The sequence below is a fragment of the Bombus pyrosoma genome, linkage group LG11 (genome assembly GCF_014825855.1).
Source record: "Bombus pyrosoma isolate SC7728 linkage group LG11, ASM1482585v1, whole genome shotgun sequence".
NCBI lineage: Eukaryota > Metazoa > Arthropoda > Insecta > Hymenoptera > Apidae > Bombus > Bombus pyrosoma.
Window position 1 is genome coordinate 6,747,850 of NC_057780.1, and position 22,138 is coordinate 6,769,987.

The 22,138-nt window shown below is 39.1% G+C and overlaps 1 protein-coding gene across 1 annotated transcript; it reads left to right on the forward strand.

Annotated features, from left to right (window-relative positions):
• LOC122572342 (protein stoned-B-like) lies at positions 1-22,009 on the forward strand. Its single transcript, XM_043737210.1, has 14 exons — positions 1-452; positions 8,428-11,281; positions 11,366-11,367; positions 11,404-12,023; positions 12,475-13,477; positions 13,615-13,783; positions 13,891-14,092; positions 14,333-14,827; positions 15,231-15,465; positions 15,622-15,790; positions 15,939-16,053; positions 16,209-16,527; positions 16,740-16,950; positions 17,195-22,009. The coding sequence occupies exons 2-14, from the start codon at positions 8,580-8,582 to the stop codon at positions 17,337-17,339; spliced, it is 6,387 nt and encodes a 2,128-aa protein (XP_043593145.1). The 5' UTR covers positions 1-452; positions 8,428-8,579; the 3' UTR covers positions 17,340-22,009.
• Positions 22,010-22,138: the final 129 nt, after the last annotated feature.

A 22,138-nucleotide genomic window follows, 5' to 3' on the forward strand; every position in this document is an offset into this window, starting at 1 on the left:
CGGCTTCGCTTTCGGCAGGGCCTTCGCAGCTCTCCACGCCCGCTGTTTCCTGTTTTCCAGACCAAAGGGAAAACGTAACTCGTAGCTAGAGCCCACGGTCCGTCTTCTTCACGTTCCCGCGAGCTTCCCTCGTCACCCGGCGAACGTTATTCGCTGATTTCCTCTTCGACGTCGTTCTTCCTCTCTCCCCCTCCTCAGAGAGTCTTTCTCTAACTGGACACTCTTCTCTTCTTCTATCATATTCGATATCTGCCACAGTGGTATCAGTTCAATTTCATCCTCCGTCATCTTCTATATCACTCTTCTTCCTTCTTCCGGTGCTCGTTCCTCCGAGTGTGTGCTTCGACGATTCATCCCACCGGCGACCAAAAGAAACACAGAGAGAAATCTCGACCGCGGGATGACTCGAAAAAAATGTGCGTCGTACCGATGTGGCTGACGAGGCTGGAATCGTAAGTACAACTAGCCGAAAGATTTTTCTCAAACGTAGGTGTATAGCGCCGCGAACACCAGAGTGAAACGTGGCCGCCGTAACACGACACCTACGCTTCCTCCGATTGATCCGCGTTCTAATACGTTTCGCTTCGCTCGCCTGAACGATCTGCACTCTGAATTTTTAACACGTTCCTCTGCTTTGTCGCAGTGACAGGGAAACGTTATGGCCTCTCCACCTGTTCCTTTGCATCCTGGCTATTTCGTTTGTAGGGTTCGTCCGGCCGCTTTCAGAGTTTCCTCGAGAAGGTTTCCCGTTGCGCCTCTCGAAGAAAACACCTTAGATAGAATTGATCTAACCATAGACGGATGATCTTGAATGTCTCGTAGATGTCTTGTCTATCCTATAATCTCTAGAATATAGTAGAATCGATCGAACGCGAAGACTGTGTCATAATGTTAGAGGTAGCAATGTCTAGGGAAACAGAGTGTCTCAGTATATCTACGACGGCTTTGGTACGCTCCAGGCCGATTTAATGAAAGATACATAAACTAAAAAGAAGCATTTCGTATACCGTAATACGCAGAAATATTCTAGACCGATTGTGGCTTCGTACATAATGCTGACGCAGCAATGATAGTTGCTAAGACGATAATGAAGCTGCCCATTGAGAACTGACTTGGTCGATACGCCTCGCGTTTCCTCCTTTCTGTCATCCCTCGCGAATTTACCCTCGGATACGTGCTTCGTGTTTCGATTATGCATCAGGCTTATTAGGTTCTGACATCCATTCGATGTTCACCTTTCGTTTTCCTCTTTGTAATCGAATTCTCCGTTTCAGCCTGGAGTCTCGATGGTGGTTGCCTGGAATAGAATGGAGTAACGATTTGAAATCGAACGGTTGTCGAATTATATCGTTGTAAGACAGGTGATAAAACTGGTCGAGTATAGAGCATCGTCCGTGCCGGTATTACGCGTGCGCCTCGGTAAATCCGGTGGACAAATGTTCGGCATATTGCAGCAATGCTCTTCGCCGAAACTTTTATTCAATTACGTCAGAAACTCAAACTACTCTCCTACGAAGAACAGATATCGTGCTCTATTGTTCTTCAACGACTTGCAATATGTATCGGTGCTCGTCGACTTGGCTCTTCTACGTTGTATCAAATAAGATTCTAGATATACGCAATTGCCTTGTAGAGTGGATTTTATGGGACGGAATTTCCTGTTTTATATAGATCTTTATTTTCTTATTTTTGGAAACGTTATGTGGCGGAATGTCGTTGGGTAGAATATTATTGTACAACTGAGGAATAATAGAATATCTATTTAACATATTTGTTGCTAATGAAATATGATTACCCATCCGTGGATTTGCCATTTATTCTTTTACTTTTCTTAATCCTTATGAGTAGACTCTGGATGTTTATGCAATTTCGTGTTTTTATAAACGTTATGAAATGAAATCTGCGTAGAAATTTGTTTCACCGTTTAATTTTTTATACCAGTGAAGCTTATTTGAACATAGAATCTCATTATAAATGAAACTGTATATTCTATTTAAAAAATCATGATTAATATATATCTTCCCAAACTCGAATGTATTATAATCTTTGACGTTACGCAATTGTGTTCACTGCTAAAATAAGAACAATCAAAATAATATTTGTTTCAGCATTTTCTGTGAAAAGAATATTAATTGTGGTTTTATCCGAATTAACGAGAATGAAAATGCAATAATTGTATTAGCAGCATTAATTGAATTAATGAATCAATAGCAACGAATATGTTAAGACCACGAACAGTGTTTGAGCATTGGAGCGACGCTGGATTTCATATGGGGTTTGGATTTTCTAAATATAAATTGGCACGCGCACCATTTTTCTCCTCTATTGGATTTCACTCCGCTAGACCCCTTCCTTAAATTTTTCAGTCGACAACCCAACCATATACCGTGACACTGTTCTCCATCCTGTAACCTAGAATCTACGAAAAACAAAATGTTAGCTATATATCTTTCTAAATTGCGAGGTTAAGAGTCATAGAAAAAACATGTCAGAATTTGGAATTAAATTCAGGTTAAATTGTTCTCCACCTTGCAATGAAAATTTCTAAGACAAATTCTGGTAAATCTCTTTGTATATTTTTGATAATATTTCCAAAATTTTCAGGTTGAGTTGTTTCCCATCCTGTAAGCTAGAACCTTTGAAACAAATAGAATTTTTGATAAGTCTCTTCTTAAATTTTGAGGTTAAATCGTTCGCCATCCTGTAAGCTAGAACCTCTGACACAGAAATAGAATTTTTGATAAGTCCGTTCCTAAATTTTGAGGTTAAATTGAGGTTTACTTGTTTACCATCCCGTAAGTTAGAATTTCTGAAACACAAATAGAATCTTTGATAAGTCTCTACCTAATTTTTGAAGTTAAATCGTTCTCTATCCCATAAGCTAGAATCTCCAAGACAGTAATAACATTTTTGATGAGTCTCTTTCTAAATTTTGAAATTAAATCATTTTCCATCCTGTAAGCTAGAATCTCCGAATCAGTAATACAATTTTTCACGTGTCTCTACCTAAAGTTTGAGGTTAAATTGAGGTTCGATTGTTCTCCATTCTGTAAGTTAGAGTTTCTAAAACAGAAATAGAATTTTTGGTAAATCTCTTCCTACATTTTGAGGTTAAGAGTCATAGAAGAAACTTCGTTTAAATAAATGATTGATACATAGGTTTGATAGTAGCTGGTAATTAACTCTGGTAACAAGTGTTGCTGTCGATTCTATGTGCAAAGGCACGAGCGGTACTGGTCGATAATATCTGTTCACCTGGTGACGCTGTTCGGGCCAAATTTAATTATCTAGATGCCAGAGATAAGAATATACCTTATCGTATCAGGCATTGAGATCATCTCACGATATTATCATCGATCGTTTCTTAAATTTAACGTTAACTTCATCGACCAGATCTTCATTGATAGAAAATTGAAAAGCAAAGAATACAATCAATCGTCACGATCAAGTTCCACTGGGAAACGCTGAAAGTTTGAAAAATTTATTTGCAGCAGGACGAAAGTTTATGAAGGTCCCTTGCAATTCCTAAGATTTCATCTCAATTTTTTATTCTTTGGTGAAACTTTCGTTGGCTAAGCTGGACTTTCATTTAATTTAAGTTACGCTAGATCGTATCATAAGTAATTTTGTACTCACATGTGCAACTTCAAAACATAAATGTATTTTATATCTGATTGCAATTAGATAGCGTTCAATATTTGTTAATAATATCAAATAGCAACGTTTACCTGATTACCTTTTTTAATTACCTGACTTTTTATCTGATTTATTTATTTTTAATTTCTGCTTTCAGAAATTGTTAAATTGCGATGGAAAATATCCGGTTACCTCTTTGAGATATAATTTTCTGGTATATTTTTTAATTGTTTATACTACCTGAGTAAGGTGACGCATTTCGATTATATCACATTAAATGCTTTGTCAAATTTTGTTTAATGTGTATGGCCGATCATTCTGTTGATTAAACTACAGATATTTATACAAATTTATATTTTCATGAAGACAACTAAAAATATTAGAAGAAGATATGGGCATTTATTTGATTTATCGGTTGTTGCAATACGTACTGTATTTTGGATATTTTATATATTAACAATAATGATATTTATTTGTAATTAACAGAAAATTTTGTACATGTATTTACATATTACAAACTATAGTAAAAGACGGAGTTAGGATAAAAAATAAGAATACTAGGTAACAAGATATATTCATAGATAGATGCAGAAGAAAGAAGAAGAAAATAATAAGATATAATATACAGCAATATTAAAAGATACGTATTTGATATATTATTTTTTCATATTATTACTTATCAAAATTCCTCAGTCTATGGTCATCTTTCTTATTACATTTAATGCTATTAACGCTATTCACAATCTTTTTAATTGTTAATTGTAAATTTCAGGAATTACCATACCAAACTTTCCTATCTAAGAAATTCAAAGTCGAGAAATCAGATGCAAAATAGAGGAGCGGCATTATTTGTGGAATGACCTGATATCCTTCGTTCGATAGAATTAAACAGAACAGAATTCTCGTCTCCGTGGAGTCGTAGAACTAGAACAGTGGTCGTAGGTGAGATTGCCGATTTCTCAACCGTTATCGATTACAATTTCCTGGGTTGCATGCAGGTGTACTCTGACGATGATATCGGTTTTAGTTGGGGTGAGCTGCGATAGTCGTTGAGTTTGTTAGCACACCAACCTCGACACGACCACCCTACAGTAATCTGGAGCACGTGCTCTCTCCTGCTCCCCCAATTATCGATGAAATTCTGTTTCGTACACTATGTCGGTCCCTTTTGCTCGTTGGTAACTCGTCGGCTTCCGACGGTGTCGATTTAATTGCCATGTTGTTCGTCAATCGTGGTTCTCATTTGTTTGCAAATTTCGTAAGTTCGAAGAAAGTAACTTGTTCTCTGATTCTGCCATTTCAAGTATTAATAATTCATCAAGATATTAAGACGTTGAACCAAATATGGTGAGAATCGTAATAAGAAAGATTAGAAGATGTTAGGATGGAAATACTATTCCAATAATTTTTGAGATAAAGAAACGAGAATGTAGGAGGATGAGATATTAGATTAAAATTCTACCTCTGTACAGTTCTATTTGTGCATTTATGTCCTAGTAATTGTAAAGTATGTTGCCACCTATATTTGCTTTATATTTATAATCACATTTATACTTTATATGTGTGAACAATTCTTGAAGTATCTAGTACAAAGATAGCAATTAAAAATTAGATATGATATAATGGAGGACATGAAGGGTTTTATTAAAGAACGTTAGATGTATTCTAAAGTATTTGAGGTCCTCGACAGAGTTAAAGTCCAAATAAAACCCAAATTCTACCAAACATTCGTAAGAATCTACAGACACTTAATCCAATTATTCAATTATTTAGATACATAGTTGTAGCAGACAGTTGTTTCTATGTTTCTGGAAGAATAATCCCAATGCATGATTGGCAATTAAAAATATGGCGCAGATGGACATTGTTGTCGAAAGATATATAGCTTACACTGATGTTAATTAAATTCCCCATTCGTAACGGATTAATATGCTAACTACGACTGTCGCGTAAGACTTTAAGCCTCTTATCAATGATATAGATCGTGGTGTACGTTCCACTAGCAAGGGATATTCGCGTGTTGCACAACTTTGTTCTATCTGTTCAGAAGATACGTAGTATCGCGTAGAAATATATAATCTTTTCAACCCATAACGTTTGTTTAGTACATGAGAGTAGTTTTCTCCTTTCTGTTCATTAACTATTAGCAATAGAAACGTATTTTTTGGAGTGGTTTTATGAAGAAGACACAATGTACTAAGATTTGAGATTAATTTCAGATAATCTCGGATCAAACAGTTAATTTCAAGTTGCAAAGCGGATAGATTTTTCATGTTATCTTCCAAAAGCGATATTGTAAGAAGTTTTAGCCGATATTATACAACTATGTGTTGTTATGTCCTTGTAGTCGCTATTAGTTAAGATTCTTTTAGGTATTTAGTGCTTTTTATTAATTATTAAAGCAACGCATGTTCTTGGTTGGTGTTATCAAGTAGGTGTAATTACGTGCCAAGATTTGAGACCACAGAAACCATTTATCGTTTAGTCAACTAGTATTTTATAGAAATACAACATCAGACGCAGAAAAGATGAGACACGAATGCGGTTTCTATTGTATGATGATACAAACTCATTGACCTAAAACCAAGCACTGATAAAATACACAAGAAGAGAGACAAGATTTCTGGCATTTTCTCAGCGATACCGCTACGGAGGAGCGTTGTGAAAGGCCAACAGGAAGGGTAAAATGGTCACGGTTGTACGGTACTGCTGATCGATCGGGCTGTTCTGGCAACGATCCCATTACGCGTACACGACCGTCCAAATCGAACGTTTCATTTTTATCAGACAGATAGAAAAATTCCAGATAACAACAGCTACGTCCTCCGTGAAACTCGACGGCCTTTGTCCTTCGTCTTTCTCGTAGCGATCCCATAACTGATATATTCGAATCGATCTTATTCCAGGTCTGAGTCTAATTAGACTAAATCAGAGGATACAGTAGATGAAAGCGACGTAGCGAAGTGATAAAATCGGATAATAGTCGAAGCTTACCGTTAAGCAAGCTAATGGTAACTGTACCAAGCGATTAGAAACGTATCAAGGACCACAAGGCTCGTAAAGACAGGCTGCTGCCCGATGCTGGTTTGTCTCCAATGTTGGTTTTCTCTTCTTTAAACTTCTTCGTGCATTTGTGCACATTGCTCTTGTGAACCATGTCATCCGCGCAAACATTCTATAGCCTTGTGTGGACAGTCTGCACGTCAAGAATTCAACGGTGACACGCTATTATCCGTTATTTACATGCAACGAAGAGGAAGAAGAGAAAGAGTTACTACGAAGAAAGAGTTGTCCCACCGATATGTGGAATTTAAACGACCTACAGTCACTTGCAAAAGTCTACGTACATCCCTTAGATATAAATTGTTATAGTTGATAGTTACAGTACAAATCATTTCTTTTGCATTAAGTCGAACGCACAGAATTCATCAGGAGTATGTAGATTTTCGTACGACTGACTGAGTAAATCAGTTAATAATAACGTCGCTCGTGTCGTATACATCAATACGTGTACGACATCGTTTCGAGGGTTCGACGCGGAAAGATGAACGAGCGCATAGAGCGACGTGTTTCGCGGCGTGCACGCGTTAAAAAAGAAGTGGACGAATTTAGCACGGTTATAAAGAGCGACCGACTAAATAAAGATTGGTAGTGTGCAACAAGTATTCGAGGATTCGGCAAAGTAGCCTGAAACGTCGCGTGGGTGTTGTCGTTTCATTCGCGAGCACACGCATGTCACTCGTATCGCACGCTTCGCACTTGCAGCTTGCGTTGCCCTCTTCCTGCACCGATCGATCGATCGTCGATGGTACTCGACGATCGCATAAAACGCGTATAGAGTATTATTATAGTCTTGCTGCGACTACCGTTGGTCACTGTGGATCGTTTAGAATTGCACATAATGGCGAAATCTGCATGAAAGCACCTGTAATAATCGCGTGAATCTAAATCTTCTCTAATTGAAAGTATCGTTCTCCTATGATTTGGTATCGCTATTGTTACAAAACCTAAGACCTTCTCCTAAAAAAAAAAAAAGAAATATGAAAAAGGTTTCTCGTGGGAAAAAGGTTTGAACACGTTCGCTACTGTTATTGATCGCGTTTTGTTTCTTTTATTTCTGTACAATGTACTCGATAACGAGATACAGCGAAGCTTACATTTGTATTCGTCGATTTTCAGGAAGCGAGTTACGAAAGTCTTCGTACATCTTATGACAAGACTATTTTTATTCGCATTAAATTTTGCTACATGTATAGTTGGTAAAACGAACGTGAAATTTCACCTCGATATTTCAGTATATAGCGTATATATTCTCCATCAAGGAAATGAAATTGAAGGGAAGATAGGATACTCGCGGAATATTAATATAATCTACGGCTTAAATTAACATATGAAGTTAGAATCTGTTTTAGTAAAGACGAGCATTCTATACGTGTATCGAGCCAACGAGCAAGATTTTTGTGAATGACTGTATACGATGGTAGCGAACGTGCTAATAACCCATTGGCATGCACAGTTATTAAGCAGTCTGAGGAAGACTATATGTATGATCCCCTCAGAAGCCAAACTAATCAACTCGACTCGTGTGAAACGATAAGTTGTATCGTAGCACAACTGACAGATAGATAATAGTAAATTCTGAGGTGAGCTTGAGAAATAATATCCCTGCGGTATCATCATCTTTCTCCATGGAGTTGATCAGCGTGGCTGTTGCATGGCGCGTATAACGTTCGGTTTGGCGTAAAAATTCATAAAAATTCGTGTTACTATTGCTTAGCACCTTTCGTACAGATAGAGAAGAGAAAGGAAGCCGAAGGCGATAACGACGTTTAGAACAAACACGGTGTGCCAATGGGTTAAAGCTTGAACCTTCGAGGCAGACTAACGAAAAGTATGAATACCGATTGCAGAGGCCTCGCTTGTTCCACGGTAGCTCTTAGAGGATGCACAAGCTAGCCAAGGGCCTGAAGAAGAAGAAAAAGCCGAAGAAGGGCAAGAAGGGGGCAGAGGAGGACGAGTTCGACCCGGAGGAGCTCGAGCGTTACAGGCGCGAGCGGGCGGAGGCCCAGCAGAAAGCCGAGCAATCCGGCGAGCAGGCCAGCAACGCCAGCTCCGACGAGTGGAAGAAATTCGAGGCGTTGACGGCCGGAGTCGACTCGATCCTCAAGAAGACACAAGGAGATCTCGATCGTATTAAATCCACTTCCTTTTTCCAACGGAAGCCGCCGCTAGAAGACGAGAAGAAAGAGGAAGAGGAAGAGGACCAGGAAGATCCTGGTAAAAAGTCTTCTTCGAAAAAGTGGGTAGGTTTCGACGAGGAAGGTAATCCGATCGAAGGTGAACCACCGGACTTCGAGGGAAAGGGAAAAAAGAAAGAGGACAGGCCTCTGGTTAACGAGGACGGTCTCGTCGAACTTCCCGACGACGAGGATGAACACGAAGACTCCGCCGACGAAGACGTATTCGATACAACCTACGTTGACGTTCTCCAGAATATCGACGTTCAACTAGCTTACATTCCCGACAGTCCAACCGAGGAGGAGGCCGGCGACGATCCGTTCGACACTACAAACGCGGACAAAGTATTAAAAACAGTAGATAAGAAGGGGAACAGATTGGTCAGTTTAGGGAACGCTGTAGAGGTCCTCTCCGGAAGAGTCGATTACGTGAGTTCGTGCAAGATCACGAGAGGCAGGCGGCCTAGACTTCAACAAGATTTATTATTGGATGATTTCGAGGAATCTGAGCAACTTGCGGAGAGTAGCAGCGTAGCTGCGGAGCCTGTGGACGTGACTAAGACTTTGCTGGACGACGACAGCGATCTTCCTGATATTCCTGTCGATCTTACGAAGCTTCCTTCGGTTCTACCAAGACCAGTCAGCCCAGCTGTGAATCAAGAGAACGTTGCGGACAACAAACCATCCAACGGACCTTTGGATATTTCAGAGTTCGAAGTATTGAAAGAGAAAACGATCCTAGAGGAGATTCCTGACTTGGACGACGCAGAGTTCGATTTAGACGCAGCGCCAGATGAACCGGTACGTCTTGAGGAGGCTGACGATCCTTTCAAAACTAAGGAACCGGCGGCTGTAGACTTCCAAGCCGAGATAATAGAAGCAAGCTTCGAGGCAGCTACTTTCGTCGACGAAGAAGATCCGTTCGACACTACTTTCGCTGAGAATATCCTTCCTGGTAAGACAGAGTTAAAGTTCATCGAGAAAGAACTAGAAGAGCTTCCGGTTTCAGAGGTGACGATATCCTTGACCGACCCAGCTGGATTGAACAGAGACTATGAGACAGGTTTGCTGAAAGAAGAGCTCAGAGCGAAGGTCAATAATTTGCAAGCTAAGAAGGATCTTCTAGGAGGATCTACAACCGATCTAAGTCAACTCGCGGACGAACCTATAGCTCCAGTAGAAGATCTCAGCTACGTAGACCCTTTCGACACCTCTGCTATCAAAGAAATTCCTCCTGGAAAGACAGAGTTGAAGTTCCTCGAGAAAGAGTTACTTGGTGAACAACCTAATCTTTCTAATTCTCTGGACGACGACGATTTCGATCCAAGAAAGGACGAGCAGCCAGCTGTTCCGGTTGACGTTACTGTATCCAAGCTACCGCCAAGGCCTCCTCTTCCAACAGCACCTGTTAAACCAATCTTTCAGGTTGAATTCGAAGAAGAAGAAGATACTGGCGAGGTTGGCGACCGTGGACGAAGATCTTCGAGGCCAGAAGTGCTAGAACTAGCACCTTCAAAGACCGTTGCTTTCGAACTGCCTACACCATCCAAACGTCCAGACCTACTGACAACCACCGAAGAAGAGAAAGCACTACCTTCGAAACCTCTGACACCTTATTATTCTCAGAAATCTATCGACGACTTGTTACCTATACAGGAGGAGGAAGCTGATGTGGATCCTTTCGATACCAGTTTCGTGGCCAAGGTAGCTCCCGGAAAGACAGAATTGAAGTTAATCGAGTCAGAATTGTTGAAACAGGAGTCAAAGTTACCTCATAGCCTGAGCGACCACGATTTTGATCCGCGAGCCGAAGGGGAACCTGTAAGAAGACAGAGCGATTTCACAGCTAGTTCTACCAGGCCGAACAACTTGAAGATCGCCGAGCTTCAGGACTCTGTGTTGAAAAAGTTCGAGGAACAGAGGAAACCGAAACTGCAGCAGAGGCAGGAGAGTTTGTTGGACGAGAAGATCGAGGTGGACGCGAAGCCTCTGACGCCAAGAATCGAGTCGAAGCCCATCGAAGAAGAAGAAGAGATTTCCTACAACGATCCTTTCGACACTTCTATCGCCACTAATATTCTTCCTGGTAAAGCGGAGCTGAAGATTCTTGAGAGCGAACTACAGCAAATTCCTGGAGAGCTGCCCGTTCGTCCTGTTCCTATCGCATTCACAGCGATCATTAAAACTACCATTCCGGAGGTTGATCCTGACTTTGATCCCAGAGCCGAGGAAAAGAAGGAAACAGCAGATTATTTGTGCATCGACGACCAAGATCCTGGAGCCAAAGTACTTACTCCTTTGCAGAACGACGACTTCGGTTTAGGAGAGGACGTGGATCCTTTCGACACCAGTTTCGCTACCCTAGGACCAGGAAAAACTGAACTGAAGATACTTGAATCCGAATTAATGCAGAAATAGAAGATCTAATCTGTCCTCCTTCTCTTCCCAGTAAAAGACTCTCTGCTAAGCGATCTGCGCAATTATATATTAAGAAGTACTATATCAAAGAATATTTTAAGCAACGTTTAAGCTGGTCCATTAACCTTTCAATCGAGCAACATGGATTCCAAAGGTGGAAACCCTTTCTTGATGGACGACTACGGTGTCGAGTCCAACGACAGGAAAACTGGCCAACAGTCGAATCCTTTCCTCCAGGACTTCGCGGACACGGAAACAGCCGGAGGAGGGGAGAATCCTTTCCTGAATTTTGGAGCAGACCAATCTTATCAATCAGCCATTACAGTCGACTCGACGAACCCTTTCGCTTCTTTCGCTACGGAGACCACTGCACCTAGCACTGGTTTCGAAGCTGCTACTACTACCGACACCACGGCATCTAACATATTCTCTGGTCAATCCGCGAACATTTTTCAGACGTCTGTCAGCGAGTCGAGCACGAATCTGTTCGACGCGCCGATCTCCACTCAAGCGACTGACGAACTTTTCGGCCAAGAGTTGCAGTCTGCACCTCCGCCGTCTCCGGTGGTGCCTGTGACACCAGTTCAACCCAAGAATGGCAAGACTGCACCGTCGAGACCGCCTCCGCCGAGACCTCAACCACCGGCGCCTCCTAAGAACACCAAAGACTTGATCTTGTCGGTTACTGGAGCTATGGATGCTACTTCTAACCATCTCCTGGATCGATTACAGGTTCGTTATAGTGAGATAAATGGTAATTATATACAGGATGCTTCGGGAACTTGTGCATTATTAGTATATTCCATTGACTAATGAGTATTAGGGTCATTGAAATGGGTGAGACACGTTCTGTATGATCATTTTTCAAATTAACACATGTTTACAGTTACAGTTTTTTTATTTATTACCTGACTCAAACCTAGTCAAATTCTTAAAAGATGCTCATTAAGAATATTTTTATATATATACGTATCTTTCAAGTAGAAGCGTAGTTACTCAGGTCATTGACCTTGACAACATAGATATATCAGTGAGGAGACCATTTTCTACATTCATTTTCTTATGCAATTGCCAGATAAAAATTATGTGTACCATCTTGTATATAAATAATTACCGGATAAATCAAAATCAAGATTCTTATCTGTCAAACTTTGGATCGTTTCATCTTGATCGTTAATTACAGGCAACAAGAACACCCAGTCCAACGTTAATGCACTCTCCATCGCCAACTCCGGAGCACAGTTTCGCCGACTTCCTGGACGTGGATTCGAACGTGCCAGACCTAATGTCCGACGACGGCAAAGTAGCCGAGCCATCAAAGAATCGCGACATCCTAGATCTCCTTGACGCACCTAATACAGAGACTACAACCACTACCATCTTCTCCACGTCGATAAACACCGAAGACGCCACCAGTTTGGTAACAGGAGTATCCTTGATCAGTGCAACTGGCCAGGACAATCCATTCGTCAGCATTACAGAGCAAGAGGCATCTCCTATTCAGGCTGAGGATACCTTTAAGTCAGATTTCCCGGAAACTGCTTCTGTAACAAGTGAAAAGAGACCATCTATAGCTTCCACGACCGGAGTTGTTGGAAGTGACACGGAGAAGACTGGTATTGATTTAGATTTCGCTGCGGAATCCCCTGTTGTCTCAGAAACTATGCAATCATCGACAGCTGGAGCTGAATTATTCGCTACCAGCGGCACTGAGCAATTGTCCACGATGACTACCGAGTCTGCGTTCTTTTCTGTCGCCGATACGATGTCTTCTGGACCATTTGGTACCACAGATACCACGGCCTCGCATTTCACGACATCCATGCAAACGCCCGGCACACAACCTTTGTTCGCAAGCACGGAAATGAATGCGTCATCCGCTCAGTCCAATGGACCATTTGCTTCTGATTTACTTGGTGATTTCGAAGAACCTACGAAAGATATCAATGGCATGACATCGACCAGTCCGACTCCGGGAGCTGAATTTCCCATCAGCGAAGCGTATAAGCCTGAAGAGCAATTAGATAACTTTGCAGCAACTACGAAAGTTATCGAGGGTACTGGCGATGCGTTTGATATTTTTGCTTCGAAGTTTGATAAAGCTGCGGAGCAGGAAACCAACTCTGGAGATCCTTTCTTGGATGCCTTTGGTGGCGGGCCTACCGCCATGGACACGTCTAGCGATGGTAAAAAAATTTTCTTGTAATTTTCTGTAAGGTTGAGGATTAAATAATAAGTTTTTATGGATAGAAATTACACATATTTTCTTCTATTTATTATATATTTAGATTTACATTTATTCGACTCTTTACTGTGTATTTAGTTTGGGGTGATTCGTCTGCGACCGGGTCAGAGACAGCAGTGACTGGATTTGGAGAAACTGATGGGTTTGACTCGTTCCTGAGTATGACTGCACCACCACCAGAGACAAATGTAAAGAGAACCGACTCTGTAGATTCGGATGCGGGACCAGATTTCAGTGTATTCATTAAGTAAGCACTGATATATCAAATAACCAATTAATAAATATATAGTAAATATCAAATAAATATTAATAAATATAAGTATCAACGTTTGGCTAATGTATTTGTACCCGTAGACCAAAAGAGGATGATCAAGGCGGAGCAATCGAAGGAGGAGCTGTCCCCGTACTAGCACCACCACCAAAGAGTCCGCAAAACACAGCTTACACAGATACCTCACCACGATTCAATCCCTTCGACAAGTCAGGATTCGCACAGGACGCTATTCCCACTACGGAAACTGCTCAACCTGCTGAACTGACCAGGACAGATTCTCAGGTATTATTAAACATCGACGTATTCGTTTTTGCAAATTGAATCTTATAATCTTCATTCGACATTATACATGCCTTTTTAAATATAAACTAAATTGAAAGATTTTTGTTATTAAAATACTCTATAACTATGTCTATGTTTCTGATAAAATAAATAAAACTAATTGTTTATTATATGTATTACATTGTACGTATACATTGTATAGTATATTGTATATTGTTATTTGCTTTTATTTAATACTAGGAAACTCCTCCGACTCCCCTATTTGACGAAGACGTTAGCCAACCTTTGGAAGACTTCCCAAGAGTGACGTACACCGGTGACGGCTGGGACATGCACCTGCGCCAACCTAACAAGAAAAAGATAACCGGTCAACGATTCTGGAAGAAGATCTTCATAAAACTGGTCTACCAAGGTGACAGTCCTGTACTCCAGTTGTTTAACAGCAGAGAAGACAAGGATCCCTTCCAAGAATTACCTCTAGTTCCTTCTTACTCGATATCCGACATCGGAGCACAGCAATTTGACCAATACGGGAAAATATTCACGGTGAAGCTGCAATACATTTTCTACAAGGAACGACCTGGAGTACGACCTGGCCAGGTGACAAAGGCGGAAAGGATAACGAATAAACTCAGTCAGTTCGCTGCGTACGCCATTCAGGGTGATTATCAGGGGGTGAAAGAATTTGGAAGCGATCTAAGGAAGCTCGGTCTTCCCGTGGAACACGCGCCACAGGTGCAATTTCTTTTTATATCGGAATTGTACAGCTTTTTGGAAATAGAGTTTATAACGTAGACAAGTGACATAAATATAAAATGCTCACTAAGGTTCGATCATAGACGCAATGTCTCATTTTCAAATGTTCAAGTTTCCAAACATTCGGAGATTCGCATCTCTAAACTTTGGAACTGTTAAAGTTTCAAATTTTCGAATTGTCAGATTTTCAAATTTTCTATTATGCAATGATGTGTTTTATATACGCATATATGAATTACGTATTTTTTGTACATTACTTCATTGCTTGTTCTTTAGTGGATCCTTAACGGTGATCCTTAATGAGCTAATATTGAAAAATTTCAATTATTAAAATAAATCATAGAATTATTATCATTGAATGACTTCGGTCTTTTCTGTACAGATTTCTCAGTTATTCAAACTGGGCTCTCAACTCTACGAAGATATGAAGCAGTTTTCTAGCGCGATCGAGGAAGCTCTGTTCAGATTGCCGGCTCATCGGGATCGGGCGCTCAGTTATAAGACAGAAGACGTGCAGATTACGGTCGTGGATGAATTGTACGTGGAACAGAACGCGCAGGGTCAGGTCGAGAAGCAAATAGCGCGTGTTCGATTGTTCTTCTTGGGCTTCCTCTCTGGTAAGATTTGGTCAACTGTTGACAATTATCATCATATTACCATAGAAATTTCCAATAAAATTGTAATTTATAGTCTATAGACACCAAGATCTCGTTTATCTTTCCTCGGAATTATTTTACCGTAAAAGTACTTTCATTAAAATTTCATTATCTCAGGAATGCCTGACGTTGAATTGGGAATAAATGACATGTGGCGCCAAGGGAAAGAGGTAGTAGGTAGACATGATATAATTCCAGTGGTAACCGAAGAATGGATCCGTCTGGAGAACGTTGAGTTCCACTCCTGCGTTCAACAGGACGAATACGAAAAATCTAGAATTATAAAGTACGTCTTCAACAAGCAACAAACGATTTTTGAAAATATCTTCTTGATAACCACTTATAAGACTCTATTTTCAAACGATAGTAACAACAGCTACAACGCTGCTAACTAACGACTAATTGCAATTAACACCTGACTAACCCTTTTGAAGGTTCAAGCCACCGGATGCATGCTATATCGAACTTATGAGGTTCCGAGTAAGGCCTCCTAAAAACAGAGAGCTTCCTCTTCAGCTTAAAGCCGTAATGTGCGTTACCGGTAATAAGGTAATGTCACTTTTCATCCAGAAAATTTGCACGCACCTCTACACTGCGTACGCTGCTTGTTCTTGTCGAATATCGATACTCGTTTCTGCTTTGGCAGTTTTACGCCTCTGGTTCGACGCTTATCCTCTTTGACCTCGTTCTGTCATTATCAACAGGTAGAGCTGAGGGCGGACATTCTCGTGCCGGGATTCGCGTCAAGAAAACTGGGCCAAGTGCCCTGCGAGGACGTGATGGTACGTTTCCCCATTCCAGAGTGCTGGATCTACCTGTTCAGAGTGGAAAAACACTTCAGATACGGATCCGTTAAGTCAGCTCATAGGAGAACAGGAAAGATCAAGGGTATCGAAAGATTTCTTGGTGCGGTTGATACTTTGGAACCTCAACTGATGGAGGTGACGTCCGGTCAGGCAAAATACGAACATCAACATCGTGCTATCGTTTGGAGAATGCCTAGGTTACCGAAAGAAGGCCAAGGTACCTTCTTTGTTATAGATGTTCAACCCTAATGTAGGCAACCGGTTATTTTTTATATTTTTTTCTACAATCCTTTTTAGCGAATTACGAGCTTCAAACTGACTCATACACGTCTTGGATAATAATTGTTTGCATTTTGGTTGTCTTAACTTAAGAGCTACTTTATCCTATAAAATATGAATGTAGAATAATATCGATGATATCATTGACAGGAGCATACACGACACACCAATTGATCTGTCGAATGGCCCTAACTTCCTATGATCAGATCCCCGAAAACCTAGCCGAGTACTGTTACGTGGAATTCACGATGCCAGCGACCCAAGTGTCTCACACGACGGCGAGGAGTGTTAGTTTTCAAAATCACGACAGCGACACTCCACCAGAGAAATACGTCAGGAATTTGTCGCGACACGAGTATAGGTACGATCCTCCGACAATAATAGATATTTTACATGTTAAACTTTCGTATTTACTTCGGGTTTCAATCGTATTTTTATTAGAATATCGCGCTGGTATTTTAATTTTAAAATTGTAAGAGGTAAGAAGCAGACGTATCGTGCCTTTCCTCTATGCCCTACATATAGCACGTAACAAAAATTTACAACATACAGCTATACAAATATAATATATAAATAAAAAATTATTATTACTCGTCGTATACCAGAGTTGGAATCGAGCATACGCAAGGAGAAGGTCCAGGCGCATACGTATCTGCGACCTACACACGAAAAATTCCGGAAACGACGCCGGAGACGCAAGGAGAAGCTTCAGACGCTGGCGCGGAATCAGATTCCGATTCCTCCGATTAAACCCAAGTCAGTCTTGCATAAGGTAACCTGTAACACGTATGGAACTTAAGGAGAATTACTTGTTAATGCTAAGGTATATACAGAAAGCGAAACGATGCCTGTGACTGGACGCGTGACGTTTCACGATTTGCAGCTCGGAATGAATGGACAATTTCCACGCGAGCAAGCGCAACACGTTATTGGAGTAATCGTGTAATCTAATAAAAAGCAATAGTGTATGTGACGTGCTCTGATAAAAAGTTAAGATTCGAAAAAATCGATCTTGACTTTTTCATATTCTTTCACAATCAAAAATATGCTCTTTTTTATTTTATATTAATAAAAATTGCAAATTTTCAAGTGGTTGCAATAACAAAGCAGTGAAAGTTGGCAATTATTTATTACATTAATAAAAGTTACAAATTATCACCAAGTACCTTTAATAATAAGTTATTCTCTTGTATTTCTCCACTGTCAGCAAAGTTTTGAGTTTTAATCAAATCTTTTGCACACATGATGAAGTGATTGTACTTAGTAATATCGCACTGCAGAGTGCATGTCTTTAAACGCGTTTATCTCAAAAAACTCAATCGTCAATCTCCTTTTACCAAAGCAAGTCACACATGAACCTTGATAGCTTCGAACGCACATCGATACTAAGAGGATATAATCAGGATAAATGGTTCGCGTGGTTTAAATCGTTAGTGGTCGCTGCGATCCGTGAAACGCTAAACGTCGACGCGTGTTAAATATAACGCATAACAGTTAACGAATTGTACGTATGAAAGGAGTAATTTGTAAGGGAGGACAATACCGATTTTACGTTCAGTTTAGCTTGCTAAGTAGTAATGCGCACTCGCAGTGAAAGGCTTTGCTCTGCTTAAACTATTTCAAAGTCGGATTAGCGGATTATTAGTTATTGAAGAAATTTAGTAAATTGGGTATGTAAAATTGGTTAAACAGTATTTTTTTATTTCATTCCATGGATTTACCCAATATAAAAATATCAAAATATATATTTTATTTGGAATATTTTATATTAATTTTGTTTATTCTAATTGCAGCAGTCGATATCTCTGAAGTGTTTTGCTTATTTAACGATTTTATCGTATCAACACGACGATCAGAGGACAATAATTGTTAATTAAGAAAGTCGTTATAACTTGGAAGAACCGTGCGGCGCATATCTCATCGTTTGAGCTTGCAGATGATCTATATCAAATGTTATCTAGTCGTTTACCGAAAGGTAGTTTATTCAGATTAATCGTCGGTTATTAGACACGTAAGTAAATAGCGATAAAAAAGATGGTATCGACAATTTTTGCCAAGAGAGGCTAGGAGAGAAACGTATATTATTTGTAATTATAATACTAAACGCGACGCATGGGAGATTGCAGTTCATTAATCTAGTCTTTAATAACATTTTGTTCTTGTACGCGACGCGAGCTGCAAGAATATGTTCAAACGCTTTGCAAATCATATATACATAAGTCTTAGTGTGTAAGTTTTTGTTGGACGCTTTTTTTCTTTCCTACTTTTCCCCAAAAAATTTCACCGTTGACGCGAGACGGTGGCTCGTCAAAGTATTCTGCGTAAAGCTGATAAGGCTAAATGAACAAAAAAAATCTATTTAACTATGTATAAGATAGGATAAACAATGCGAAAGATGTTATTAATAATTTTACATAAGGTGAACGAAGATCTAGACACGTAAGTTTCCGTTGAGGTTTTGTCGATTTTTCGTTAGAAATTTTTCATCCTGCAAAGGAAATCGGAAGAGTCTATTCTAGTCCTTAGCTTATAAGACGATCGTATGACATGTCAGGTGTTGATTCACCGATCATACGTTATGTTAAGTCTATTTAGGTTAACGATAATCCTAATCAATTACGCGTAGAAAAATGTCTGCCGACATGCCAAGCAACGTATAGACAATTAGTGCTACTAATTAATATCGTCGGTTATATATAGATTGTCGCTCTGATCCGTGTCAATGCGAATATGAACGTATTAGGTTGTTCGAAAAATTCGTAGCGAAAGTTAAAGAAGATTTAACTAAAATTAGGCGTTTTGTCATTTGTAACTTCACGAGACTTTTCTTGAAAAATATTTCTTCTTCTGCTGGTGAATTCCTTCAAATAGCTATTTCGGGATTTTAAAGTTTTTCATTTATTCTTTATGTCTCTCGAATAAGATTCGTAAGGATTACACTAAAGAAAACCTGTTCTATTAACGAATCTTTTATATTTCTCTTTGATTCTGTTTAGTATCCAACTAGAACTAGCATTTGTTCAAACGTTCCGTTGTTTATTGTAAATTTATCAAATAAAAACGCTATAAACTTTTCGAACAACCCAATATTATGCCTTATATTTATACTGTGTCTCAAACTTGGTTCAATGTATCCAATCAAGTACATCAATCAGACAATACCGCTTAATAGTGCCAGCAAATAATGTTCTCTTAAAACTAAAATATTAATATAACTAAGCAATTAATTGATCTACAAGACTGCATAAGTGAAAGTGTTACATTCCGTACTTTGAAACAGTGCAAAGCTTTTCCACTTGCGGCGTGACGGTCTGTTTGCGTTGGTACATTAAATGGATCCCGAGAGGATTTTTTTCGGGAAAAATTCGTCTCGGGACTTGACGTTTCCAGCTCGTGATCTCAACTGCGTGTAATATCGTACTCTAGTGCGATATCCAAGAAGGCGATATCCAATTTATGTATCTAAAGGGAAAGGTTCATTTAAACACCTGATGCATGTATAGATATCTTATGAAAGGTATTCAAATTAGAGGTTATGTGTGATATCGGCAAGTCTATTGATGTTTGATAAGCGTGACTGTAAATGAATGAATGGATGAAAGCAAGGGGAAGCATGCAAATTTTTCGTCCCTGTGAGGAGGTCGTAAGTAAAATTTTAATCATGGACAAAACCAAAATTTATTTTATTTTCCTTGTAGCTATTTAGGTATTATTTTAAAAAGAATCATCTTTTATCAATTATTAATCCAATGTTATAAAAATGTTCGATTTTATCGAATAAATCATCCTGTATCACCGAAAGACCTCTCGCTGAAGAACGATTAATTAATTATAATACACGTCAGAAAGAGTGCCTAAGTTTATAAAAAAATAGTTATGCATCTTGCGAAAGAAAATGAATTCTGTTGCCAATGTTGATTCAAAAAGGAATTAACGTTTAGCATTTTGAAATGTTTGAGTTCTATAATTGTGTTCGACTTTTAACTAGTTTTCTTTTGAAATTATCACTGAGGATAAAATGCGTCGATAAGGTAGATCTCGATTGAATCTGTGCGACCTCCATTCGTTGTTGCTCCAAAAAAATATCACTATCCCAGGTCAAACTTATTCGCCCATTTACATACATATAATTATTAAACTATGTAGATTTTAGATATAATCCTGTTAACTCGGCTCTCTAATGATTAATTGTAAAGGAGAAATTAGTAACGTCGTTGTTGTTCTTACAATTATTACTAAGTGAAAAAAATGAAACAAAATGTTCTGTACAGGTAAAGAGAGTGTGTAAAGATTACAGTTAATTGAGTCGTGCTAGGATCGGTAATTAATAGAATTTAGAAAGAACGTCCGTTGTAGTATGAAACGAGCAATGAAGGAACAGAAACCCCTTAAACTGCATTTTTACCTTCCCACGCCATTTTTTGGCCACGATAGATCGACCAATGATTTCGTCCGTCGAGCTTTTTATCGAACGTTAAGAAGTAAATCTTTTATAACAGCTGAGAACTATTAATGTTATCAATCATACATACCATATTTATTTCATTTTATTTGTATCGTTTCTTGCAAATTTATGATCAATAAAATTTAAACATTTCAACCTCTTCACCAAGCGCAATAACCTGCAATATCAACGAAGAACGGAGTCGAAAATAACGTCAATGATTTACAACAAAATAAAATACCTTAGCATGTTGAATACGCTATAAAAGCAGAGGCATGACTGTTTAGTTTATATTCGTGTTTACTTATGTAGGTATGTAGCTTAATTAACATTTTAGAGATTCCGTTAATGGTTAGTGTGGTGTATGTACGATGTTTGATCTCGAAAAGCACATGAAACGAGTATAAAGAAAAAAGTGTTTCGTTACGATTGTTGCGAATGATTTAACGATTGTTACGAATAATTTTGATTGACATCAAATCTCGAAGTAGGTATAAGGAGAAAGAGAAGATCGAGAGTGCGAAAACATTCCCTAAAGAAATTGAGATATAAAGTACCTCTAATCTCCGATCTGTAATTTATAAATATATAAATATACATATAAATATAAATATATACATATATATATATGCAGGTACACATGTATGTAATGTCGTAATGTGTAATTATACGTGTACGTATGAATTGTAATTGTAATCTAATAGTAACCAATTGCGGTGTAGACAAGTGACAAAGAAGAAAGGAAAAGATGATTAGGGCAAATTTGCTCTTTGATATATATGTATTATAATTTCGCAAACACACACACACACACACACACACACACACACACACACACACACACACGCTCGCACGCAAGGAACGAGAAAATGAAAATTTTCGAGAATATAAAAACAAGTGTAATACTGTTAGCTAATGGTATTATTGATAAATTCTATGTATCAATAAATAATATAACATTGTTTAAGGGACGAAATTGGGTTAACTACAAGTCGATTATTTTATAAGAATCTCATTATCGAGTCTACCATTCACCGATTGAAATTACACTAATACCGATAACACTCAATTTTTTTAAGCTTTTTTTTAAATTTAGTATCACCAC

What these genes read in the sequence shown, in the direction of transcription:
- LOC122572342 (XM_043737210.1), top strand. Translation starts at nt 8,580, where the DNA reads ATGCACAAGCTAGCCAAGGGCCTGAAGAAGAAGAAAAAGCCGAAGAAG. An exon ending in GAAAAATCTAGAATTATAAA is followed by an intron (nt 15,791 to 15,938) that starts GTACGTCTTCAA and finishes ACCCTTTTGAAG; the next exon opens with GTTCAAGCCACCGGATGCAT. An exon ending in TGTGCGTTACCGGTAATAAG is followed by an intron (nt 16,054 to 16,208) that starts GTAATGTCACTT and finishes CATTATCAACAG; the next exon opens with GTAGAGCTGAGGGCGGACAT.